The sequence below is a fragment of the Sciurus carolinensis genome, chromosome 7 (assembly GCF_902686445.1).
Source record: "Sciurus carolinensis chromosome 7, mSciCar1.2, whole genome shotgun sequence".
Lineage (NCBI taxonomy): Eukaryota > Metazoa > Chordata > Mammalia > Rodentia > Sciuridae > Sciurus > Sciurus carolinensis.
Window position 1 is genome coordinate 72,905,016 of NC_062219.1, and position 27,719 is coordinate 72,932,734.

The following is a 27,719-nucleotide window of genomic DNA, read 5'->3' on the forward strand; positions in this document are numbered from 1 at the left end:
GCGGCGGGGTTGGGCCCGCGGCCAGACGAGCAGGTTGACCTGCAGCCCGGGCGCCCGGTTCAGCGACGCCCCGGCCGGCGCCGGCGCCTGCCCGGCCCTCAAGGAGGCGGGGGAGCAGCGGAGGAGGCGGTGCCACCGCGGAGCCCGCGCCTCGCCCGCACCTCACCACCCCGCCCGCAGTCCCGGCTGGGCTGGGCGGCGTCTGCGGAGGCCCCTCGGCCAGGCCCAGTCGGCCCGAGCCGCGCGGAGACCGGATAGCGGCAGCGCCGAGAGAAGGTGGCAGCGGCCGGGAGACCCGAGCCGCTCCAGCGACCCGCCATGGAGACCCGCTACAACCTGAAGAGCCCGGGTGAGCAGGACGGTGGGCGGGGAGAGCGGAGTGACCCTGGGCTCCGGGCCCGGCGCTGCCGGCCCCTCGCGTCCGCGCTCACGGTTCCACGCTCTACGCGAGACCGCCGCCTGCCCGGGAGGTGCAGGCCGCAGGGCGGGGCGGGCTCTCGCCGCCGCTTCCCGGGACCAGCCAGCGCGCCTTAGCATCCGGCCTCGCCTGTTCCCATTTTCACCCAGTAAAACCCGGTCATAAACTGGTGCCTAAGAACAGGTGTAAAGGTGCGGACAGTGGGTAAAAGCCAACAGCCCCTTGCTGTACCTGCATCCTTAATGCCGTAGTGATCCCCCCTCCGCGCTGCCGCCGTACTTGTATAGTTTTTTGATTCACTCACATTTGAAGGTTTGGTCGTTTAAATATCTTGTTTGCAGCATTTGGAGCAACTAGAATTACACACACGAAGGACATGTTCTGTAACTAAACCATTTAACCAAGGAACTAAACAAACTAGCTAAGCCATGTACTTGAGATGATTTTTGTCATGATTTAACATGATTTTTGTCAAACTGACTAAACATGATGTATTTCTGAATTCAGTCACAAAGATTTTTCTTTCCCACATTTAATGTCTCTGCTTCATTCAGAAGCAGCTCAAACAATCCTAGCCTCCAGTTATTTTCAGGTGCATTAAAAATAAAAAGGCAAGAAAAGTAACCAGCTCTCTCAGATTAAGGCAGACCTAACTAATCAATGGATTCTATAAAAGGTATTTATTTTCTCTGTACCTTGATAAATTTGTCAGGAGAAAGAACCTACAGTTCAGCTCTGAATGATAAATCTTAGGATGTTACTGATGGTTTGGCCAATTCTTGCTGTTGCTTAGAATTTTCTTTCCTAGACTGTTGCCTACTGGAAATGAGCAAGGATAATATCTTTCCGAAAGAGTTGACATTGTGGATCCTTATTTTTTGTGGTACTGAGTAATTAACCCAGGGCATCACACATTTCTAGGCAAACACTCTTCCACTGAACTACATCTCCAATCCTTTTATTTTACTATATTTTGAGACAAACTCTTGCCAAGTTGCCCAGGTAGCCTTGAACTTGCCACCCTCCTGCCTCAGCCTCCTTAGTAGCTGTAATCACAGGAATGAACCACTGCATCAGGTATGAATCTTTTTAATTTAAAAAAAAAGTTTCAGAATATTCAAAATAAAAAATAAAATTGTAGTTCAATCCCCAGTACCCCCCCCCCCAAAATTCAGAATATGCAAAAAGCTCCAGAAAAGCCTGAGAATATTGATTGAACAGAGCTTATTAGCCTCAGTGCTGTCAGGCTGAAAAATACCCTTAGGTGACCAACTGTGTAGAATCATTCATTAAATTTTGGTCACTATAGATCCCTTTAAAAGTCTGGGAAAGGCTATGATCCCTGTAAGAATGACATACAATTCAATTTCAGTGGGTTCACTACCCCTCTCTTCTAACTCATCACTTAAGAATCTCAGGAATTTAAAAAAAAAGAAAAAGAAAAAGCAAGATCAAAGAGAAAGAATAAAAGAAAAGTTTAATTTTTGAGATTCAATGGTAGAATGTTTGAATTTTTTAGATTGCGGTAGATTTAAAGAAAACTATGCAGTGAAACTGGGCTTAGTGGCACTTGCCTATAATCTCAGCAACTTTCAAAACTGAGGCAGGAGAATCCAAGTTTGAGGCCAACCTCTGCAACTCAATGAGAACCTGTCTCAAAAAAAAAAAAAAAAAAAAATTTCAATCTCCAGTACCAAAACAAACCAACCCCCCCAAACTTATATTATAAAATTGTGTGGTGACTCCTTAACTGCACAGTTCATTAGGACAGCAGGGATACTTTGTGCAATGTCCAGAGAATAATACAGTGGATAATGCAGTAGCGAAGTTTGGAATAGAAACTTTTGGGTCTCAAGAGTTGTTAGGGGACATTGTTCATTTTGATAGGCTAGTATTCCTAAGATTTAAAAATTCTCCAACTTTAAAAACTATACAAACTATCCAGGGTTGGAGAGATAGCTCAGTTGGTAGAGTGCTTGCCTTGCAAGCACAAAGCTCTGGGTTCAATCCCCAGCACCACAAAAAAAAAAAAAAAAAAAAAAAAAAACAGAATTTTGTACATTTCCAAAGTATGCAAATTATTACCAGTTGGTTGCACTTTGGTTGACATCCTTGTACTGGTATCAAAAATCGAATACTCTTTTTGGTTTCATTTCCTCAAAGATGATGTTGCCGTTCTAAAAAAGAGTATTTTTAAAATCTTTTATTTTGTTGTTGTTGTTGTTATTGTCTGGGTCATTTGGAGTTCATGGAGGAGATAAATTAGATGAGATATGGGATTCAGTGAAAATGCCGAGAGACATAGTCAAAGTATTCTTTGCTTTAGTCTCAGAACTTTGATAGTTTAGGGTAATGCTATGTGAATGGAAGTAATTAAAAACACCACACATCCTTTTTATCTGATGTGGGGTTGTATTAGATGGAAAAATTAAGGGAAAACAATTGATAGCTGGTTAAAGGCCTGTGTACTGGCTTGCAGATAGTACATTTTTTATTTCATAGGTGGGAATCCTTTTTATGATTTTTCTGAAATGGACTTGGGATTGTGAACAGAGCTCTGTGTAGAGATACCTCTTAAACCTTGCACTAGCCTAGCAGTTGTCACTGGATCAAGCTCTCTGATCCATTTGTATTTCCTCTGCCCTAGGTAGTAGGGTCTTATAGTTCAATGTAGGGAACCTGTGTGCAAAGATCTTTCCTTGACCACGTTCCTCAGAAGGAGGCTGAGGACATGTGCAGCAGGTGATGGGAACATGAGAGACTGGTGCAAAGGTACCCACTACCTTCGCTATTCTATTCATGCTGTTGGTGTTGACCTCACCTTCATGCTAATCATTCCAGGCTTTACTGTCCTACTCAGACCCTTCTTCTAAGCTGTAGATATATGGAACTTACTGATGACTCCATGTCTTCATTCAGATTTCCCATAGATTGAAAAAAATTATGAGGTATAAAAACTAAACTCATTAGATGTCTCTCCTTCCCAGACCCTAGACTTGCTCCTTATCTTGGTATTCCTTATTCTAGGGATTGACAGCACTCAGGCACCTGTAGGAATCATCTTTGGTTTGTACTGCCCCATCCTGAAACACATAATAACATACTCTCTCCTCTCTCTCTCTCTCTCTCTCTCTCTCTCTCTCTCTCTCTCTCTCTCTCTCTCTCTCTCCCTCTCTCCCTCCCTCCCTCCCTCCCTCCTTCCCTCCCTCTCCCCCTCCCTCCCTCCCCCTCCCCCCTTCCACACACACACACACACACACACACACACACACACACACACAGTCACTTGTCACCAAATCAATTAAAAGGAAATAAAACTAATTATGCCTTATGTTACAGATTTTTTGATAGCATTCTGATAACTGTGGATAAAGCTCAAATAAACTGTTTAGTTTTGCCTGCAGGGCTGCTTAAGACTTGACCCTTGCCTTCCTCACCAGCCTCCTAGCGCATTACACTTGCGCTCCTTTATATTTTTACCATCTATTCATTTTGCCTGAACCACTTTCCAGATGGAGTAACTTTTCTCATATGTGCTGGTTCCTGTTGGAATCTCTGCTTGGAATGCTTTTCATTTAAAACATCCAGAATTCCTTTTTATTTTTCAAGCTTCTTTAAGCTTCAACCTTGCCTAGCCCCTCAAGGTAGTCCCTATACCTGTACATACTTGGTCAGTATTGCCACACCGTGTTGTAATTATTTTCCTGTCTTTCTGTATTTAACTATGAGCTTTTTGAGGACAGGAAGCAGGTCTTGGTCGTTGTCTGCCTCCAGCACTCACTCTTTAAATGTATGTTGAATTGATGCCTTTGCAGGAACTTTCTATGCAAAAACATCAGTCCTTAAACATTTGCTTAAATGTTACTTATTATGGAAGCAGGAAAAGGCAGTTGGTGTATATCACATTGGGTTCACATCCTCAATATTTCTGCCTTCTGCATTTTACTCATGCTTTGGGAACCAATAATTTCAAGATACTTGTTTTCCAAGAGAAACTGATGTTTGGGAGACAGTGGCCTATAAACAGTCCCTTTATTTCTAACTGGATGTTGGCTTCAGACCTCAATAGAAGCCAGTAAGCTATGGAAATGTGAAGAGGGCTAATGCAGGGGCCCAAGGAGCCTAGAACTTTGATTCAGAGTGTCCTGGTGGTGTCTATAAGAAGGAAGAATAAGAACAGGCATGCAGGTGCTATCTTCCCCTTCTTGGTTTATCTCACCACATAAGAGGAGGTTTCCATAGAATAATCTTGCAAAAAGCTGAGAGTAGCTAGAGTGAAAAATTTCCTCTGGCCATGAGAAAGCAAGAGATATGGGTATCAGGAAGAGCAGACTCTGCTCTAACCCTAGTTGCCAGGTAGGATTTTGAGCCTTGACTGTTGGCTTTTTTGTTGTTGTTGTTGTTGTTGGTTCTGGGGATTGAACTCATGGGCACTGAGCCACATCCCCAGCCCTTTTTACATTTTATTTAAAGACAGGATCTTCTGTAGTTGCTTACGGGCTCATTAAGTTTCTGAGACTGGCTTTGAATTCATGATCCTCCTGCCTCAGCCTCCTGAGTCTCTGGGATTACAGGCATGTGCCACCACCATGCCTGGCTCTCTTTGGCATTTTCAATTGCTGATAGCAGCCAAACTACTTACCTTCATAAGCGCTTCCTTGATTTTATTTATCTTAGACAATTTTCATTTAAAATAATGATATTTTCGTGTGGCTTTACATCATGCCTTCTTTAGGAGTGAAATAGATGCAGGTACTACTTTATTCAACTAAAACAGGTTCGTGTTATTTTACATGTTGGGATTCTCATTAAGTTTTCCTTCAATAAATGATTTTGTCTTATTGTCAAGTACGTTGAAAACCATTGCCTTTAATGAGAGTCTTGGAAAGAGATATGTTGGAAGAAGATATTAACATTCAATTCAGCTAATATTTGAGTCCTTATTCCATCCTAAGCCCAGGGGAGACTGCAGTGAAGTAGATACACATTGTCCTTACTGTAGTTTAGCAGAAGTTACTTGTAAACAAGTAACTGCAAGTGAGTGAACCTTATAAAAGTAAAATATGAGTCAGGCATAGTGGTACATGCCTGTAATCCCGCAACACCTGAGGATGAAGCCAGAGGATCATAATTTTGAGGCCAGCTTCAGCAACTTTGGTGAGACCCTATCTCAAAATTAAAAAAAAAAAAAAAAAAAAAAAAAAGGAGTGAGGATATAACTCAGTGGTAAAACATCCCTGGGTTCAATCCCCAGTACCACCACCACCATAAAACCTAGAGTGTTAAGATGATGTATAGTAAGGGATGTATAATAAGGGACACTCAGTCTAGTCTCTAGGGCAGTGTTTTCCAAACCTGAGACTTGGATAGCATTCCAAGTCTCCACTCCTGTCCAGATGGGAATCACTAGTTCCTCCTCTGAGGGAGGACAAAGGAAGGTGTCAAGGAGATCTTCCTAAGGAAGTTATTTCAAGGTCTTAAAAGTGGGAGCCAGTCCATATGATGATGGAGTCAGAGCAACTTTGCAAACTGAGGAAACATGTAGGAAAGTCTGGACTAGAGAAAAGGTAGAGTGTGTTCAGAGAATTGAACTCAGCCTAATGTCTAGAACTTAGAGGGAGAGGATGTATGTTTCTAACATAGCATTTATCATGCGATTTTCTTTATTTTTATTCTAATTTGTTATACATGACAGTAGAATGCATTTTGACACATACATAATGGAGTGTAACTTCTCATTCTTCTGGTTGTACATGATGTAGAGTCACACAGGTCATTTAATCATATATGCATATAGGGTAATAATGTCCAATTCATTCTACTATCCTTCCTACCTCCAGGCTCCTTCCCCTCCCTTCACTCTCCTGTCTAGTCCAAATTACCTCTATTCTCTGTCCCGCTTATTGTGAATTAGCATCTGCATATCAGAGAAAAGATTCAACCTTCGGTTCTTTGGAATCAGCTTATTTTGCTTAGCATAATATTCCCCAGATCCATCCATTTACTGGCAAATGCCATAGTTTCATTCTTCTTTAAGGATGAATAATATTCCATCGTGTGTATGTACCATATTTTCTTCATCCATTCATCTGTTGAAGAGCACCTAGTTGGTTCCATAGCTTAGCTATTATGAATTGAGTTGCTATGAACATTGATGTGACTGTGTCACTGTAGTATGCTGATTTTAAGTCCTTTGGGTGTAAACCAAGGAGTGGGATAGCTGGGTCAATGGTGGTTCCATTCCAAGTTTTCTGAGGATTCTCCATGCTTGTTGTCATAGTGGTTGCACCAATATGCAGTCCCATCATCATTGTATATGTGTATCTTTTTCCTGAATCTTTGCCAACTTTTTTTTTTTTTTTTTTTTTTTTTGTGGTGCTGGGGATCGAACCCAGGGCCTCATGCTTGCAAGGCAAGCACTGCCAACTTTTACTGTTGCTTCTATTGTTGATGATTGCCATTCTGACTGGAGATGGAATCTCGATGTAGTTTTAATTTGCATTTCTCCAATTGATAGAGATTTTGAACATTTTTTCATATATTGATTGACTATTTCTTATTCTGTGAAGTTTCTGTGCAGTTTCTTGGCCCATTTATTGATTGGGCTATTTGTTTTTTTGGTGTTAAGTTTTTGAGTTCTGTATATATCCTGGAGATTAATGCTCTATCTGAGGTGTGTGTGATAAAGATTTTCTCCCATTCTGTAGGCTCTCTCTTCACATTATTGTTTCCTTTGCTGTGAAGAAGCTTTTTAGTTTAATTCCATCCCATTTATTGATTCTTGTTTTTATTTCTTACATTTTAGGAGTCTTGTTAAGGAAGTCAGTTCCTAATATCATACTATTTTATGTTGACTGTCCCCCAACTATAAACTCCTTGTCGACCAAACTATATTTTGTTTATGATTATAGCTGTAGCATCTAGTGAGAACTCAGTGAATATTTGATGGTCAAGTGAACAAAGTCTCTGCCTACAGAGGTTTAGTTCAGAGTAGGAGATTGAAAAGAATATTAATAATTATGAAAAAAGGATAGTGACTTAAGAACCTTTTTTAAAGCCTAGGAGTCCTTGATTCAAATGACAATTTGTGGAAAAGTCATAATCCCAAACGGCTTGGATTGTGTATATGTGGGAGCTTCTCGGTTAACCCCTTTACCTATAACATTCCAACCCATCTTCTACACATTTCACTCTTATTATTCCCTCTGCCTAGTCATACCCACATGAGTAATTACCTGCTTTTCTTTCAAATATTGGTTTCTGACTTCTTCTGTCTGCTCTAAAGTTAGATCCCAACATCTGGTACATGCCTCTCTTGTAGCACATGTTGAACTAGTAGTTTTGGGGAGAGTTTTGAGTATCCCTCTCCCTGACTTTGTCAGCCTATTTCAGTAGCTTTTTTTTCTTTATAAGAACTTAAAACTAATTAATTTAGGGATTCTTACCTAAAAGTGAGAAGGATTGGGATCCAGAGCACATATCAGAGAATTAACTTTGAGAGCCAACAGGAAAGAGGGTACAGATACAGATAAGATTATAGATGGTGCTAGACTTTAACTCTGCTCCTGCTGAGTCAGTGTGTTGTTAACTGAAAGAGGTGGAAGAGGAGAGATCATGGTGGGTGTGTTGTAGTCTTAGTGTGCTAGGTGGAGAGAGTGGGCTCTCTCTTACCAGGAAATGTAGGAACATTTGGTGGCTTTGTGTCCCAGTGGAAGTTGTTGATGATGATGCTGTAATGGCATTAATGTGCCATTGTCTGTGACTTTCCCCCCATTTCAATCATGCCTAGCTGTTTGGATAGACACACCAAATAAGATGATTGGGTTGGGTTAGGCAAAGATGAATTGTATTAGGGGAGCATTGTATTAGGGCCAAGGGTGAAGATAAAGAGAGAATATATTGGTGCAGGTGAGGTGAAGAATATTGTGGTACCAGTGCATTAGAGATTTTAATTAAGCCAAAGAGTTATTTTGCAAAGGAATTTAATTAGGGTTATTGAAAGTCAGTAGACTCCCAGGACAGTCCCATTAAGTTAATGTAAAATAATGGTGGAAAGACCCCAAAAGGTTGAGGATGTAAGGGTATTTACTTTTTACTGAGCACGAGATCCAGAGCGCACGTTTTTGTTAATATATTCATTTTAACAAGGTAAAGTCAGACTGCCTGTGTTAGAATCCCTGCTCTGTCATTTCCTAGCTATTTGAACTTGAAGAAGTTATGTAATCACTTTGAGTCTCAGTTTTCCTCAACTGGAAAGTGGGGATAAAAATAATACCAATCTGGTAGTTTGAGGATTAAATGAGTTAATACTTTTTTTAAGATTAGTTAATACTTTTAGAGAACTTAGGTAAATGCTGTCACATAGGAAGAATATATAAATACTTATAAAATAAAAATTGGGAACTGGGGTTGTGGCTCAGTGGTAGAGTGCTTGCCTAGCATGAGTGAGGCACTGGGTTCAATTCTTAGCACCACGAATAAATAAATGAATAAATTTAAGATCTATCAATATCTAAAAAAATTTTAAATAAATAAATAAAATAAAAATAGTATATTCCCTATATATTTAATAATATGTAACTTTCAAAGTATGCCATTCTTATAATGCTTAGCTACCATTCCCCCCCACCATTTATTACTGTTACCCCATAATTAAACTTTTACTATCTATTCAGTTGAACTGCACAGTTCTCATTGAAGTAGGAACTTTTTCATTAGGCTTATAAGTCTGTGTTAATCACTCAGAAAAGTATATTTTAAATATCTCTATCTTATGAATTTTATTTTAGCTGTTAAACGTTTAATGAAAGAAGCAGCAGAATTGAAAGATCCAACAGATCATTACCATGCGCAGCCTTTGGAGGTTAGTTTCTATCTCCATATTTTTCATATGGAAGAATTAAATACTTTAATCTTTAAAATAAGTTCTTTAAAATTACTTTTTTATTGCTTTGAGTCATTACAGGCATGTGTGATGTAGTTTATTGATCTATTTTATTCCTTTCATAAGTATCTCATTAACCTTTGGAATCAAACTTTTAGATGAAGCAGATTTCTGGTCTAAGTGGATCTCATGCTAAGTTGTGTTAGAGTGAGGAAGGGGAAGTGAAAAGAACCTCAGACACTTTACAGTTTAGAAGACTCAGTGCCTTGACTTGGGCTTTTTGCATAGATATCTTTCCTCTGCTGTCTTCCCATCTGTGAAAGCAGGGTATTTAAATGTACTTAGTAAGGTTTTCATGTAATAGTGAGGATAAAAATGTAATAATGTATGCACCAGCATTTTGCAAACTGAAAAGTAAATGTAGGATGATGTTAATAGCAAATGTATTAATATTACTGATCATTTATAAATAAGTTATAAAGGATAATTTGAAAATATTTGTTAAAATAACCCATTTATACTAATTATTTTATTATATCATGTAAAAAGAATTGGTATTCTTTTAAGGGTTATTTTTCAATTTAGTTACATCTATAACCTTATTTAGGAATATATAATATATGTCAACATTCAGAAGTGTTAATGTGTTTCGTTAAAAAAGATTTTAGCTTTTATGAGACATAATAGCTTTTATTAGATTCTAGATTAAATAGCTTTTATTTATAACATTTATTTAACTTTTATTCTTCAGATTTTCATGCATTAGAAACTATCCTAGCAATAATATAAAACATTTGATTTTTCCTACCTGGTAATATTTCTAATATTCATAGTGATAAAAATTATCAAACTTTTTAATATTATTGGTTCCTTTCAAATTATTGTTTTTGTTCAGGATAACCTTTTTGAGTGGCACTTCACAGTTAGAGGGCCCCCAGATTCTGATTTTGATGGAGGAGTTTATCATGGACGAATAGTACTGCCACCAGAGTATCCAATGAAACCACCAAGCATTATTCTCCTAACGGTAAGAATTCTTGACTTTTGGGAATTATTGTGATTTAACACTTCTCGGTGATTGCAAAATATAGTCAGCATACTCATTTTCATTAAGAGATAAAGTTATAATTTTGCCTTTGGCCTCTAGATCTGGGACTGCCATTTATTTCTTCAAAATAATTCCTAGTAAGCTGACTTGTCTGAGAAATGCTACTTTTGAAGCATAGATGTCGTAGCAGATTGTTAGGATTCAATGAATGATATATGCAAAATGCTAGGCACAGTGTCTGGCACATGGTAAGTACTCAACAAAGGGCTGCTGATGTTAGTGTATCTCATGGTCATATCATCCCTTTAATTTCCCACCATCCTAATACTCTTTTCCTCAGTTTCCACATACTTAAAATGAGAGTAATGATGCCTACCTCATTAAGAAGATGTGGAATTTAGAGTATCTTTTTTGTTGTTGTTGACTGGGGATTGAACCCAGGAGTGCTTAACCACTGAACTGTATCCCCAGTTTTATTTTTTTGTTTATTTATTTATTTTTTGAAACAGGGTCTCATTAAGTGGCTGAGGCTGACCTCGAACTTGTAATCCACCTGCCTCAGCCTTCCAAGTAGTTGGGATTACAGATGTACACTACTGTACCAGGCTTTAAAGTATAACTTATGTGTAACTCTTAGAATAGAGCCTCACAGAATTCTCAATAAATATTAACTGTTATTACTATTTATATCTTAGAATGTCTTTTCACCTTTACATTTTATTTTCATGTGAAAGAAAGCTATTGATCTCTTAATTGTTAAAACTTTCCTTCCCTCATTTTTTTTTGTATATACTGTTTTTTTTTTTTTTATTGTAAACAAATGGGATACATGTTGTTTCTCTGTTTGTACATGGCGTAAAGGCATACCATTTCTGTAATCATAAATTTACATAGGGTAATGTTGTTTGATTCATTCTGTTATTTTTTCCCTTCCCCCCACCCCTCCCACCCCTCTTTTCCCTCTATACAGTCCTTCCTTCCTCCATTCTTGCCCCCCTCTCTAACCCTAACACTAACCCCTCCCACCCCCCATTATGTGTCATCATCCACTTATTAGCGTTATCATTCGTCCATTGGTTTTTTGAGATTGGCTTATCTCACTTAGCATGATATTCTCCAATTTCATCCATTTGCCTGCAAATGCCATAATTTTATCATTCTTTATGGCTGAGTAATATTCCATTGTATATATATACCACAGTTTCTTTATCCATTCATCAATTGAAGGATATCTAGGTTGGTTCCACAATCTGGCTATTGTGAACTGAGCAGCTATGAACATTGATGTGGCAGTATCTCTGTAGTATGCTGATTTTAAGTCCTTTGGGTATAGGCCAAGGAGTGGGATAACTGGGTCAAATGGTGGTTCCATTCCAAGTTTTCTAAGGAGTCTCCACACTGCTTTCCAGAGTGGCTACACTAATTTGCAGCCCCACCAGCAATGTATGAGTGTACCTTTCTCCCCACATCCTCGCCAACACCTGTTGTTGCTTGTATTCTTGATAATCGCCATTCTAATTGGGGTGAGATGGAATCTTAGGGTGGTTTTGATTTGCATTTCTCTTATTACTAGAGATGTTGAACATTTTTCCATATGTTTGTTGATTGTTTGTAGATCTTCTTCTGTGAAGTGTCTATTCATTTCCTTAGCCCATTTGTCGATTGGATTATTTGTATTCTTGGTGTAGAGTTTTTTGAGTTCTTTATAGATTCTGGAGATTAGTGCTCTATCTGAAGTATGATTGGCAAAGATTTTCTCCCACTCTGTAGGCTCTTTCTTCGCATTTCTGATAGTTTCCTTTGCTGAGAGAAAGCTTTTTAGTTTGAATCTATCCCAGTTATTGATTCTTGCTTTTATTTCTTGTGCTATGGGAGTCCTGTTGAGGAAGTCTGGTCCTAAGCCGACATGTTGAAGCTCTGGACCTACTTTTTCTTCTATAAGATGCAAGGTCTCTGGTCTAATTCAGAGCAATTAGACAGTCCCTCATTTTTTAATGTGTATATTTAATTCTCCTCTAAAAAAATCAAAAATATAACATGAAAACCTTTCTGTATCTGTCACCACTTGATACTGTTCCTGTTTTTCTCTTAGATAACCTCCAAAATCCCTAACTGTAGTGTGGCCTGTTGCAATCCATTTTCTACATATAGCACTTTGCTGAAACATGCTTACTATACCAATCTCTGACCAGTCTGAGAAATCCCACTGCCTCCTCTTTCTTTTCTGCATTCTGTTTGAGTTATCTGACCTATAGTAGTAGCAAATAGTGAAGCAAAAAGTATTCACAAATAAATAGCAAATTAATGCAGCTGTTGTTTAACTCCATGGCTGTAAACACCCCAAGAATTTGGAGGACTCATTGGAGAGGGTTTGGACATTTTATTACTCACATATTCCTCAGCAGCAGACTGGGATACGATGAAGGGTCACATCGCTCCTACAAGTAGGGGGAATTTATGACATAGGTTGCATGTCTGCTACAGATGGGTTTCTTCAGATGTGTTTCATATTCTTTTTTTTTTTTTTTTTTTTTTTTTTTGCGGTGTTGGGGATTGAACCCAGGGCCTTGTGCTTGCGAGGCAGGCACTCTACCAACTGAGCTATATCCCCAGCCCTGTTTCATATTCTTGTACTTTACAACTAAGGTCGCTCTGCTTTGATCTCTACCTGAGGATTAGAGACAAGGAAAGTAACCATGTTTCCTCTCCCATTTCCTTTGTTATCACATTCTTTAATCTCCTTATCTCACTTTAAGCTTTCCTGGGCATTGATTAGTGTTTATTCCAATACCTATATATGGTATAATGAAAGAGCATTTGTTTGATTTTATTTTCTGTACTGGGGATTGAACCTAGAGGTGCTTTCCCACTGAGCCACAGACCTAGCCCTTTTTATGTTTTATCTAGAGACAGGGTCAGGACCTTGCTAAATTGCTGAGGCTGGTTTGGAACTTGTAATCCTCCTGCCTCAGCCTCCTAAGCCACTGGATTACAGGTGTGTGCCCAGCAAGCATTTGTTTTAGAGTCACTAAACCCATGCTGTTTCCATTACACTGTGTGCAGGTTACGTACTGTCTTTGAAGTTCAGTGTTCTCATCTGTCAGGGTAGAATCACACAGTAAAGTTCCCAGTATATAGAAGTAGCTTAACAAGTAGTGAGTGATTCTGAGAACTGGCAGTAGGGCTGAAGCAGGGTCCTGTACCCAACCATGTCAGGAGTTACATCATTTAGTTGCTAGGTCCTGGGGAGAGCCAAGCAGTCTGGAGGGAGACACTGATGTGGGGGAAATTGGTTTGTTGTGTGTGTGCATTTGTGGGGGTAGTTGGTAGCAGTTCTTTACCAACAGGTACAGAAATATTTTATAGTTAACTCAGGTGTGGTTAGGTTTACCATACTGAAATCTGACTGTGACCTCCTGATATTCAGTGTTGCACTCTTTCTTGTTCACTTCCTGTCTTGTGAAAAGTCTTTAACTTTAATTTGGCAAACATTTATTAAATGTAAGTCTTGTGCCAGGCCCAATGGGTGCAGCAGAGAGTAAAAGTCTCGCCAAAATGGAACTTACATCTAACCTCTTGCCTCTTCTTATATAGGAGAACTAACTGTGGATGTTGTGCAGGTTCACACTTTAGCTGTCTTTTTTGTTTGTTTTAATTCTGTGAAGTGACCTAATGGTTATCTCTGGGAGGAGAGATGCCATTAGTATTATATATGTTTCTTTAGACTTCAGTATGCTTACATTTCTCCCTGCCTGCAAGACATCAGATTCATGTCCAAAACTGAAATCATTGTCTTTGATTTTCCTCTTATGTTTTCCCATTTAATTAAAACAGCATCATCTTCTGCACATCACTCCTATCTCAAAGTCTTTTTCTCTGTGCTTTATTCATGAATACCAAGTTAGGTGACACTAGGCCATCCTGGGCTTAACTTATCCTAGTTCTGTACTAGGTACAGGATCAATATCTCTTTGTATGTTTACTATTTAGATCGTACAACTCAGTTTCAAAAAGGTACTAAAACACCTTCTAAAAACAACTTTTATTACTCTTCTGGCATCCAACAAGTATTTTTGGAATGTCTGTAACAGGACAAAAATGTGTGTTCCTGTTAGTGTTACATAATTTTTAAAAATAGATTTACTATCTACATATCAATATAAAGATAAAATATATTTAGAAAGTATTAAACATTAAACACACATATATAATTTTTAATTTTTTAAATGCACTCTTTATTTCTAAGGCTAATGGACGCTTTGAAGTGGGCAAGAAAATCTGTTTGAGCATCTCAGGACATCATCCGGAAACTTGGCAGCCCTCATGGAGTAGTAAGTATTACTTAATAGTGAATATAAATCTTATATAACTTCAATCAATTTGTAACAATTAATTATACAAAATATACTTTTGAGACTGATGCTGTTTTTGGATAAATAATTTGGTATCATTGAATAAATAATAAAAAAGCCATGTCTAGATTTATGCCACCTTTTTAATACAACCCTCCTACTTGTACCTCTTCTATGAAAACCTTCTCTTTCCAGAGTAAATCCAGTTCTTTTTGCAAAGAAACTCAGAATTATGTTTACTTTTTTTATTTCAGTAAGAACAGCATTACTAGCCATCATTGGGTTTATGCCAACAAAAGGAGAGGGAGCCATAGGTTCTCTCGATTACACACCTGAGGAAAGAAGAGCACTTGCCAAAAAGTAAGTTGTGAATTTCATTCCTCATTAGGGTGAGGGTGCTCTTGTGTGTGACGACTGTTAAGAGCTAGGTAGTCTCTGTCTCTAACTTTGTGAGGGACTTTGCCACCAGGATCTGGTTTTCCGTTGCTGTTGTACAAAGCCAATTCTAATTTCTTTGGAGTGACCAGAAGCTAAAAAAAGTGCTTTCATGCTGTCATGTTTTTAAAAAGTAGTTGGTAATATTTCACTAGGATTCACTACAGTGAAATATAATTTTTCTCCTGAAAAACATTCCTGGCCATTCGGCTCAATTTGGATGGTATTACAGATGGAAAAGAACCAAAGCAATCATTTACATGTAGCTTTCCACAAGATTCAGAACTCCTCGAGGCTAGGGAGGGACTCTCCCCCACCATCTCTCTCTGCATCTGTAGTATATAGCTCATTGCAACAACTCACTAAATGATCTCCTGAACTTTTGCCTTCTCTGTTCTTCTCCAGGAGCTTGTGTAGTGTGTGTGTGTTTGTATGTGTAGGTGGGGATTGAACCCAGGGCTTCATGCCTGCCAGGCAAACACTCTACCAACTGAGCTACATTCCTTTGCAGGAGCATTTTTGTCTATATTACCAAGAATAGTCATTCAATCCAAAGTATCTATTTATGTACCTACGTATGTATGTATGTATGTATGTATTGGGAATTGAACCCAGGGTCCTTTACCCCAGAACCACATCTCCAGGCCCCTTTTTTTTAAAGGAAGAGTCTTGCTAAGTTGCTTTAGGTCCTCACTAAATTGCTGAAGTTGGTCTCAAACTTGTGATCCTGCCTCACCTCCCGAGTCCTTTTCCTTGAGCAGTGCTGATATCTAATTCTTGATGTTGTTTATTGTCTTGTACTGGAAGCCGCTACTTACCACCTTTCAGATTATATTAAGTAAATTGCACAGCCCAGAGTAGGTCCTTCATGGAGGATGTCTGTTAAATCAGATAGTTAAGAGTTTAATGACTGGAAGATTTGGAAGATGCATTGGTCTTAATTGGCAACTCTTTTTAAACCTTATTTCCTGGGCTGGGGATGTGACTCTGTCACAAGCGGCAAGGAGGAGTCAATGAGAGTAAATTTGGTCCAAAATCAATTGGCTTTTATTTGATGCTGATCACACAATTATTTATAGTTATTCTAACTTTTAGTCACACCAATATCACACATGGCTTATAATAATCACTAAATTATTATAAGCCCCGAATAAACAAAACTCACTCCTTACTAAGACCCATTCCTAAAGTCCACTCCTGTGTGATGTGTCTTGAGGTGAAGGGCAGCGACTCCCAGAGGTCAGTCAGGAAGACAGCTCAGGAGATCTCGCTGGGGAACTCCCTCGGGCCGGAGTCCTGATTGGCGAGGAAGGTTGGGAGGCGAAGGAGGGAGGTGAGGTCACAGCAGGCAGGCGGGGCAGAGATGTCTCAGGCAGGATACACACGGGCAGCTCCGCTGTCACTTCCACAGGAACGTCCTGGGCATGATCAGGATGATGGATGTTCCAGCAAGCAACCGAGCAAGTCAGTGAGTCCCCTTCAGGCTTGGCATAACACTGGCATCATTGGTATAAAATGGGGACTGGAGGCTAGGCTCATCCTGAGTCCTTTTAAATCCTTTTTATCAGACCCTGCCAGCCGGTCTTGGTCTGAGGGAAGTTAGTTATCTTACTTGGGGTCAGTTGCACATGTCTCCAACTTGGGGCAACACCATATCATTACCTCATTACAGCACAGAGCACTCAAGTTACTTTTTGCAAGTTACACAGCACAGAGTAAACAAGTTGTTTTTTGCAAGTTACACAGCACACAGAATGTCACATATTTAACTTTGCTCCTTACAGGCTCAGTGATAGAGCACTTACCTAGCATGTGGGAGGCCTTGGGCTCAGTCCCCAGCGCCACACACACACGAAAATGTACCTTAAATCTTATTACCAAATTCTGGGGATAAACCTTACTTTCAGCTATTATTCACAAATGACAGATATACTTTGCATATACAGTATTTATATTTTATTCAGTTGATTTCATGTGCAAAGTTAAAAAAATGAACTTGGTTTCTTACTTTTGTTTTCTAGGATTCTCAGTATATATATTTTAGACTCAGTCAATGATAGAGGTTTTTTTAAAAATGATTTTGCATTCAAACATACCAGTGCATTCAGAATAAACATTCTCCTTTAAGTTTCATCTGACTTCTTAGTTAACAGTGAATATATTCTAAGTGGATTATATTCTATGAACAATAATGCTGCTTCTGGTGAAACAAAAAATATTTGTTAATAAACATTCATCAATAAGTTGTAAATGTTACTTTTACATAATTTTGTTTACATAATGTTATTTTATAAATTTAACTGTCATATTCTTCAAGATTTTAGGATTTCGAATTAGATTAATCTAGAAGTACTCTAAATTTTTAAAATTTTATTTAATGATATTTTTAATTGTATTTTTTTGTGGTCCTGGGGATTGAACTAAGTACCTCAAAGACATTAGGCAAGCACTCTACCACTGAGTTACATCCCCAGCCCTAAAAACAATTTGTCTTTTTTTTTTTTTTTTTTTTTTTTTGGTCAGTCCTTTTTATTTTCTATTTTGAGACAGGGTCTTGCTAAGTTACTGAAGTTTTCACAGTTGTTGAGTCTGGCCTCAAACTTGTGATCCTCCTATCTCAGCCTCTCAAGTCACTGGGATTATAGGCGAGCACTACCACCATACTTTTTTTTTTTTTAATGAGTAACATATCTATGTATTTATACATATTACTCATATTTACTTTGAGTCATTTAAATCCTCGTAGCATAATTGTGAGCTTTAGGAAAGTTTTGGTTCCATCTGGAGTACAAAGGGGATAGTGGAAAAGCAAATATATCTAAGAAAATAGTCTAGTTACAGGTTTATCTTGAGTTTCTATTCAGTATAATTGGCAATAGATTCAGTCTTAGGGTTTTCCACAAGTTCTTCCAATCTTCCAAGTTATACTACTAGTAAGATGAGTAGAGCTTGTGATCTTTTTCAAAAAATATCTGCAAATTTCTAGTTTTGTCTTCTTTACTGCTTTATATGTTTCTGCTAAAAGATAATTTGAGTTTTATAAGGACCTTTTCCAAAGACTTTAAATAGGCTTGTATGTGTGATCTTGAGGATACTATCATAGACCATTTATAGTCATTGTATAGATCAAAGCTTATTTTTCTTTAGATAGCTAGTTTTATTGGGGGGAAAAAAGGAATCTAAGCCAAGGATTCTTCTTTTATACCAAACTCACATCTATACTTATATCAGCACTATAATTTTTGCCTAATTGGATGAATGTGATACAGAATTGCCCAGAGTTCTGTTCTGTTGTTTTTCAAAGACGTAGATAGAGGTTATTTAGGAAAGTAGATGCTTATTCAAAGGGAATGGGGGCAGAGCTTTGGGGTAAAGCAAGGAATGTACCTTCAAGGAAGAATGTGGACCCTCTCCAAACATAGAGATAGCCTCAGTGTTCTTTTTTTTTTTAAATTTAATCATTCAGTATATGACTAGCTAATGAAGGGGATTAACATTCAACTATTTGTCTTACTCTGTGAACATAATTGTTTCCTACCAGGTCACAAGATTTCTGCTGTGAAGGATGTGGCTCTGCCATGAAGGATGTCCTCTTGCCTTTAAAATCTGGAAGTGATTCAAGCCAGGCAGACCAAGAAGCCAAGGAACTGGCTAGACAAATCAGTTTTAAGGTACTGTAGAGTCCTAAATAAATTCTTTTTTTTTTTTTTAACCTTTATTTTATTTATTTATTTTTATATGATGCTGAGGATCAAACCTAGTGCTTCACATGTGCTAGGCAAACACTAACACTAGGCCCCCTAACCACAGCCCCCTAAATAAATTCTACTTAGGTAGCCTTTTTGTTTTACTGTTGAATACTGAATAAAAAGAAAGCAATATAGATTGATTGCAATGAGATTTTACAAATAATTTTTTTATTATTACAAAACTCATTGGCTACATTCACAAAGGCATTATAGCATGACAGTTAACTCTGACTCCAGTATCCAAAAAAGTTAAATCAGAATATAATCATAAAAAGTTAACTGATTCTGGTATACAATTAGAATGCAGGCTCCTCATCCTAACTTTACTGCTTATTAGTAGGGCGATGTTAGACATATTGCTTAACATTGTGTGCCTTTTTCTTATCTGTAAATAATAATGGTACCTAGCTTGTATCCCATAGGACTATTGTGAGGATTAAGTGAGTTAATACATGTGATACATACATTGTATTTAGAACTGTCCCAGGTGCTTAAAAATTCTAGCTATTATTTTAGAAAATACAGATTTGTAGTAAGGATGATAATCATCCATAATCCCATCCCCAAGAAGTAACTACTGCTAATATTTTGGCATATCTCCCTTTTATTCCTTTTTTTACATGTTTTACCCAAACATAGAATGTAAATAGTACTTTTATTTTGGCTACACTTACGTTTCTGGAATTTAATTAACTCCAGAAAAAAATGTTAACCTATATTAAACAACATGCTGCCTCCTCCCTCTTCTCCACTTCTCTACTTAAAGTCTGTCCTTTGGAAGTTTTCCCTTGTATGTTTATTATAGTGCCTAAAAGAGGAGGTATAAATGTTAGCTATATTTTCTTCCTTCTTAGGATTTCTATTAACATTTAAGATAACTTATCTGAAAATCTTAGGGTCAGGTATGTTTTGTATATCAGAATTTGCTCAGCAAATTTGAACATATCTCCACTTGCCTCACTGACCTCAGTTCATGTCAGCTTCATCTAAAAATTACCCAAAATACTTCAATTTTGAGAAATTTTTAAACTGTAGATTGTGAACATGGGTGTTGATTTTGTTCCTCACCAAGTAATAGCTCCTTGATAACATGAATTGCCTATGCCTCTTCCTCTAATACTTAGCATAGTATCAGACACATTAGTGGTGGAAGCTTAACTTATTGATAGTAGATATTAAACTAGCAATTAAATCCAAGAGAGGAATTTAGTAGATTGTGTGTTCTGTATGTTTCTTATAATTCTGCTATCTTGTTTATAGGCAGAAGTCAATTCATCTGGAAAGACTATTGCTGAGTCAGACTTAAATCACTCTTTTTCACTAAATGATATACAAGATGATGTTCCTACAACATTCCAGGGTGCTACAGCCAGCACATCGGTATGGCTTGTATCTTTTAATATATATATGTATCTCTATTATTATTGTTATTTGAAATAGGAAGAGAAGTTCTCAGATCAATTACCTGAAAATTTTCATTCAAATAGTTGGATTCTAGCCCAGTTGTCCCTCTGATGAATATATATATATTATCTTGAGCAAGTTATTAAACTTTCTTTGTTTTTGTTTCCTTCTTTGTTAAGCGAGATTTAATTAATTAGTTAATTTATTTATTTAGTACCAGAGATTGAGTCCAGGGGTATTTAACCACCGAGCCACATCCCCAGCCCTTTTTATTTTTTATTTAGAGACAGGGTTGCTGAGGGCCTTACTGAGTTGCTGAGGCTAACTTAGAACTTGAGATCCTCCTGCTTCAGCCTCCTGAGTCACTGGGATTATAGGCATGTGCTATTATGCCTCGCTTGACTAAAAGATTTTTAAATTCTTTTTGTTCCTCCAGAATGCTATGAGTTCTCTATAATATTCAAAACACTTCCTCACAATAGCCACATTTCAAGTGCTGCATATGGCTAGTGGCTACTACATTTAGAAGTATAGATATAGATCTTTATTATCATTCACAGTTCTATTGGCCAATACTGCCTTTGACATACTAAGTGTCTAATAATTATTGGATGAAAGAATGAATGAATGCTTTGGGTATTGCTAGATGTGCCCTGACCTATTGTCTAAAAAATTGGTGTCTAGGTGATCAAAGAGGCTGACTAAACAAGCATGTCTGGATCAGTGCTAAATAATTAGGATTAAGGGGGAAAATAATGACTTTCCTTTCTATAAAGAAAAGACGAACTGTCTCTTAATATTTGTGATGTATCTAAATCTATCTTTGGTATGTTTTAAATCTATGCAAAATACCTTTACTACATTTTCCAGTTGTAATTTATTTTGTTAATTATTTATTGTTATTAATTATTTATTGTGTATCTTATGTCCCTGAGCATAAGTTCTTGAGGGTCAAGGCCCTTTTGACTAACCCCAGTGCTTGTCTTAGTGCTTTGTATATAGTAGGTGGTTAATACATATTTGTTGATTGAATGAATCTTAGTATTGACACTTCAAAAAATACTAGGAATGTAGTTTTACAGAAATCAAGAAATTTAAGTAATTAGAATGTACAGTAATAATGTTTTTATTAGAATATTTTCCATTTTGATTTTAATGTACATAAAACATAGAATTCCTTTTCAATATATATAAATCATTAATTAAGAACAATTTTAGTTAAAATACCTATAAGCAATCAATTGTTTATAATTGCCAAGTGGAGCTTTTAATTACTTTTTCATATAAACTATCTCAGAATGTGATTATATAATTTGACCATTACGGGAATAGCTGAAACCTGGTTTTAGCTAGGGGTAACTGCTCCACATGCAAGCATAAAATAGAGGAAAAATACCTGATAGAGTTTTGTGTTTTAATCTGTCAGATTTTCTGCTCTTCCCAGGATTTGAGGTTCCAAATAAGTCATTCATTTTATGTTCAGATAGTTGCTAAGTGGCAAAGCCAAGCTAGTTATGATAAAACTTTCTGCATTGGTCAAGATTATGGACAGGATAATGTTCTCCTCTTAAATTAATGGAAAAAGTAATGTGTAAAAATAAAAGTTTTAATCTGAATCGATCTCTAGTGCTAATTTCTAGATTGATATTACCACCATGTTTTTTCTGTTCCTTAAGAGCCTGTTTCCCTTTGAGTCTTGAATACTTTGGCTCTATTAAATACTTCCATCTTCTTGGGGTTGAGTAATCAGAAGAATGGGAGATTTCAATTAGAATGTTTCTGTATTGGTTGCTATAACTCAGTTTAACCCATTGAGTATTAATTAACTCACTCTACTACACTGATGATGACATAAAAATGCTGAACTTTGTGTATCAACCTTCTTCAGTATGCAGATTGTCCTTGGCATCCTGGATTATGGAGGTCTGAGTTCATGCAACTCTAATTCTGTATCAGCACTTTTTTTTTTTTCTTTGCAGTGCTGGGGATCAAACCCAGGACCTAGGTTCAGGTGATAGGCAATCATTCTACCCCTGAGCACACTACTACACCCCAGCCCTAGCACTAACTTTTCATTTTTAAGTCAAAGTTAGTAGTTCCTTTTTACCTCTGTATTGTAGGTCACAGTACATTTGAGTGATTCCAAAAAATAGTTGTAAGAAATTCGCATTATTTAAGCCTTTCAATGTTGAGGTGAATTTTAGATTTAAAATAGAAATTCTTGTGCAGGTAACTTAAATCATCAGTGTTTCCCCTAATGTTTGTAGCTGTTTTCAACACAGAGCCCATCCTCTAACCTTTTATTTATTTGTACTAGGGATTAAACCCAGGAGTGCTTTTCCACTGAGCTCTGTCCCCAATTCTTTTTTATTTATTTTGAGATTGGGTCTTGCTAAATTGCCCAGGCTGGCCTTAAACTTGCCATCCGTCTGCTTTAGTCTCCCCAGTAGCTGTGATTACAGGCAAGTGCCTCCATGACCAGCCCATCCTCTTACCTTTTAAAAGTATTTGAATTATGTTGATTTTTTTCTTCAAAATATTTAAATTTTATCTAATAGAAGGTATTTTAAGTATTTTGTATTTAAAATATTTGCATTATTCTGAATAAAACATGCATTCTTATTTTTTGTTTGAAAGAATATATACTGATGATAATGTATAACCAGTATATAATAAATAATATATTTTAATGTAAGAATTCAAGGCCATTGAGTTGTAGAGGTATAGGGTTAAAGTGTCTATATAAATTAAATGGAATTTGTATTTTACATAACTTGCTTGAACATGCCATACCATTTTTTATGTATTAACTAGATTCAGTACTTGGAACCTTTGGTATCACATTGTGGTTAAGCTCTGACTGATCCATCATTGAAATGATAGAAAGCAGTTGCTGTCCAGTACTTTGTGGAGAGCAACCAATGTGCCAAAAGAGAGGATACATTGAGTCACATTACTACTTTCAAATTTTTCTTAGCACTTACCTAGGGAACTCTATGACGTGCCTAGTACTAGGTAAAAGATACTTCTGGACTTGTGTTCAGTTCACTTATCAGGAATTGTGAACAAGGATTAGACTGGTCTGAAAAGTGTACCTGATTTTAAAAATATTTGTATAAAGAATTTATGGTTTGAAATTATTTCCTGTGTTCCATTATTGTTAGTGGAAACATGTTGATTATAGTGAGATAATGTTGGAAGAAACCTAGTTCATGAAAGACACACTGGTAAGAGTTGCCCTTTTTGCCCATTTAAAATGGGTAATTTTCAAGCAGAAAGTGTTAATAAAACTATTTCCTTCTTGAATCTCCTGAAAGATGATCATGCCCAGATGCTTAGCAGGTACTGCTGGAGTTGCATCGGGGGCAAAGTAGAAAGCCATCCATGGAAAAAACGGGTAAATTTTTGCCTTATCAATTTCATTGCTGGTAAATTCCTCCTCTACCTCCTAGGTGTTCAGAATAAGTTTTTTGACTTGTTTTTCAACCGGGTGAGTTACCAGTTTCAGCATTCAGATAATTTTTAATAATTTTGTCATTGGTCATATTTAATATTTTAAATTTTAAATTAAAAAAAAAATTCTTCAACTTTTCTAGTATGGAGTCCAGAATCCATCTGCAGCATCCTTTCAACAACCTACCCAACCTGCAGCTAAGAATACCTCCATGAGCCCTCGACAGCGCCGGGCCCAGCAGCAGAGTCAAAGAAGGTCGTCCACTTCACCAGATATAATCCAGGGCCAGCAGCCAAGAGATAACCACACTGATCACGGTGGATCAGCTGTACTGATTGTCATTCTGACTTTGGCATTGGCAGCTCTTATATTCCGACGAATATATCTGGCCAATGAGTACATATTTGACTTTGAGTTATAATATTGTTTTGCAACTTAAGAGCTGTGACTCAACTGCTTCATTAAACATTCTGCATTGGGTATAATCTAAGAATTGTTTACAAAAAGATTATTTTGTATTTATCCTCCATTCCTTTTTTGATCCTTATAAATTCAATATAAATATAGCTAGACATTTAGACTATATGCAGCAGTGTGTCCTGCTTAATGTAAAGGACTAGAAGTCAAAGTATCTTGTCTATTTGATCTGCTTCACAGGGAAATAACTTATTGTTGTTTCTAAAGCCTCAGCTTCTTTTTCTGTAAATTTGCAATATTTTTCTGTTTAGTTCTTTGAATTTTTCAGATTAATGATGGTGTTTTAAGTTCCCCCAAGTATTACCAGTTACTCAATATCATTTATTGAGTACTATTTCTACCTAGGTGGAATGATCTAGGGATAGTAGAGTTGAAAAGGGAAAACAAGACTCAAGTAGCCTCCTTAAAATGTCATTCATACTGGACTGTCCACTCTGTAACTGTTCTAAAATAACTTATTTCAGTCAAATGTTTATGAAAAAATGAGATTACATCTTTGTTATCAGATGTTACTTGAAGAGGCAATACTTTGTAACCACTTTGATATGTTGTTATCATCCTTCTTTCTCCAATAGACACACAGATTTTAAAAGAAAGAAAACAGTCCTCCATAGATCTTTGTCTTAAGGAAGAAAGGGTCCAAGCCAGAAAATCGCTTGATTTTCTTCCAAAAATTAAGTGGGAGGATCTTAAGATTTGAATGTTTGCTCTGCTTTGAATTGTATATATTTTGAAATGTATTATATACCTAGCTTTATAATCATTATAAAATTTAATTACTCCAGGAATATGCATAATGTTTAAATATTTCATGCACCATTTTAATAGAAAACCTCAGGGCCCAAGTAATAGTGATAAAAGTTAGGAAAACCTTTACTTAGAATTGTCCACCTAATCAAAACCCAAGAAAGATTTTCGGTGAAAAAAGTCAGTATAGTACTGAGCGCTAGTTAGTTCCACAGATACTGGTAGATAAGTTCATCATCACAATGCCAGTGAGACCATAAACTCACAGAAAATATTCCCGTCAGCATGTTCAGTTAGCAGCATCGAGGGCACTCTTGGAGCATGGTTAATGAAGTTTTAATTTTTAAATATAGTTAGTCCCTCAGCCTTCAAACACGTTGTGCTCTAAAAGTGTGTTTATGATTTTTCTTTTTTGTACAACTCAATATAGATGATATTTAGGTTTTAGACCAGTCCATGAAAGTTAGCCCATATGTATTTTGGATAGTTTTGGGAAGGATATTCATAAAGTCCTTATGTGGTTTTAACTAACTTGAAATTATGGGCAAGAACAAAGCAATTCATAAAATCATTTTAAGGGACTGGGGCTGTAGCTCGGTGGTAGAGCGCTTGCCTAGCATGTATGAGGTACTGGGTTTGATCCTCAGCACCACATATAAATTAATAAATAAAAGTAATGTGTCCATCTATAACTAAAAAAATATTTTTTAAAAATCATTTTAAAAGCAAATTTAATTTTTACTCCTATTACAGGACTTTGGATCTTCTAACCATTAAACATAATTTCTATGTTTATTTGATGGCCAATTTTCCATTAAGTCTGCATCTAAAATAAAAACATATTGCATACTATTATATAATATAGAGTTGTCTTAAACTTTAATAAATTAGCATTTTAAAGTTGTTCAGGTTTTTTTCTGTTATATTTAGCTGAAGTTGGTAGTTTGAAAAGTCCAAGGACTTAGGAAGAACTCTTGTGAGGAGAATTATAGGTTACATTTTATAACTTTATTGCCATGAGAAAATACATCCTGAAGTCTTGGTTTATAACCCAAGATATTAGAAATATTGGGTGAGTTGTGTCTCCAAGCAAGAAATCACTGACCCAACTGGGAAGACCAGGTAATGGTATCACCTAAGAAAGAAATCCCATACCCTCAACCTATGCTGAGATTAATCATGTGCTAGGAACAATCTTCCTTTTATTTCCTCTCAGTCAAACTTGAACCAGCCTCTGGGTCTATGTGATCTTATCTGTTTTCACAGGCTGTACCTGTGCTTTACAATTAAGCATTGTGCAGATCCTTCTTTAATCTGATGTGCATCTCTTCCTTCAGCCCTCAAGGAACTGGATACCTGCTTGATTGTATCAGGATCTTTTAGCACCTGACACATTCATTTAGAAGTGGCATATTTTTCTGCTTTGACTTCATATATGCTTCCTAAAAATCCTGAAATTGTCAATCTGATCCCCTTTGTGGGGTTAATGAGCCACACTAAATTGATCTTTGAGGCCATTTTTATTGAAATCCCACTGAAGGGCCTCTTAAGGAAGCTTGTTATTTTAAGTCCTACTTTAACCCCTTAATTCAAACATAAGGCCAATACTGGATCTATAATCTGGTAGGTAAAGATGTAGGACTCCTTATTCTCCCAGTTCTCAGATTTAGGTAACTCGTGGCTTTTTCATTGACCAACATAGCATCCGACTACTTATTAAGGTAGTTAAAATAGCATGCTTGATAATAATCTGTCTGTTTCACCTGTAACTGTTTAAGCCAATGAATTTTCAAATTTTATGTAATGGGGACTTTTATGTAGCACTTTATATTTCCATGCTGCTTATTGTTTTATTCTACTGAAATAAATGAATTTCATCAGGATTCTCAACTAATTTTTTAAAAGAAATCTTAAATTGTTTATTGTTTTGACTACAGAAACATAATTTCCTATTTCAGGAGAATAAGAATTCTTTTTGTTATTTTTGTTTTATGAATAAACACTCTGGTATCTTGAGGCTGCCTGTTTTTGTAGATCAGAATCAGTAAACAGGTAAACCACACACACTTGAACTTACTAGAGCAGAAACCTAGGGTGAAGTACTGAAAAGCGTACATTGTTTTATTACTTCCAAGTAAGTATAAAGTGAAGGCATTTAGTGAACCTGAGTTTAACTGAGAATAATGTGTACATTATCACATGCGCCATTGAAACTCTCGTGGGAGGCTGTGCATGGCTCAGAAGCTGTTTGGAATGTCTCTGGAACAGGTGCCTTTCAGAACTAGTTTGAGCTGCTCAATAAAACTGATGACTATTCATACCTTGTTTTGACCAAAGGTTGTATTCTTTGCCATCCAGTCAAATCACCTGTCCATTCTATTTCCATATCTTCTTTCATATCTTTCTTCTTCTCTTCATGCTCTCTTCCCACTCCCAAAATTTGCTGTTACCTCCTCAAAATTAATGCAAATACCTCACCCCATAGCCAGAGTCTTTTCCAATACACAGATTTGATCCTCTCCTATTGCTCTTAAGGTAGGAATAAACCCTAATTGTAAGAATTTGCTATGTGCAACTGAGTCCTACCTAACTTTCTGGCATAATCAGGCCTCAGCAAGTGCAGTTGGGTCCTTCCTACAACTCTGAGCTTCAGCCAGTGAGGCTGATCCTTCATTCCCAAAGAAATGGGCAAATGTTAAAAGTTACACCATCCATAGCCTCATGCCATAGACAAAAACTAACTCAAAATGG

General features: G+C 37.1%; 1 protein-coding gene across 1 annotated transcript; it reads left to right on the forward strand.

The window, feature by feature from the left end:
• The first annotated feature begins 15 nt into the window (after positions 1-15).
• On the forward strand, positions 16-27,293 carry Ube2j1 (ubiquitin conjugating enzyme E2 J1). Its single transcript, XM_047558895.1, has 8 exons — positions 16-349; positions 9,208-9,281; positions 10,198-10,329; positions 14,597-14,681; positions 14,957-15,062; positions 18,679-18,808; positions 20,147-20,266; positions 23,887-27,293. The coding sequence occupies exons 1-8, from the start codon at positions 319-321 to the stop codon at positions 24,163-24,165; spliced, it is 957 nt and encodes a 318-aa protein (XP_047414851.1). The 5' UTR covers positions 16-318; the 3' UTR covers positions 24,166-27,293.
• Positions 27,294-27,719: the final 426 nt, after the last annotated feature.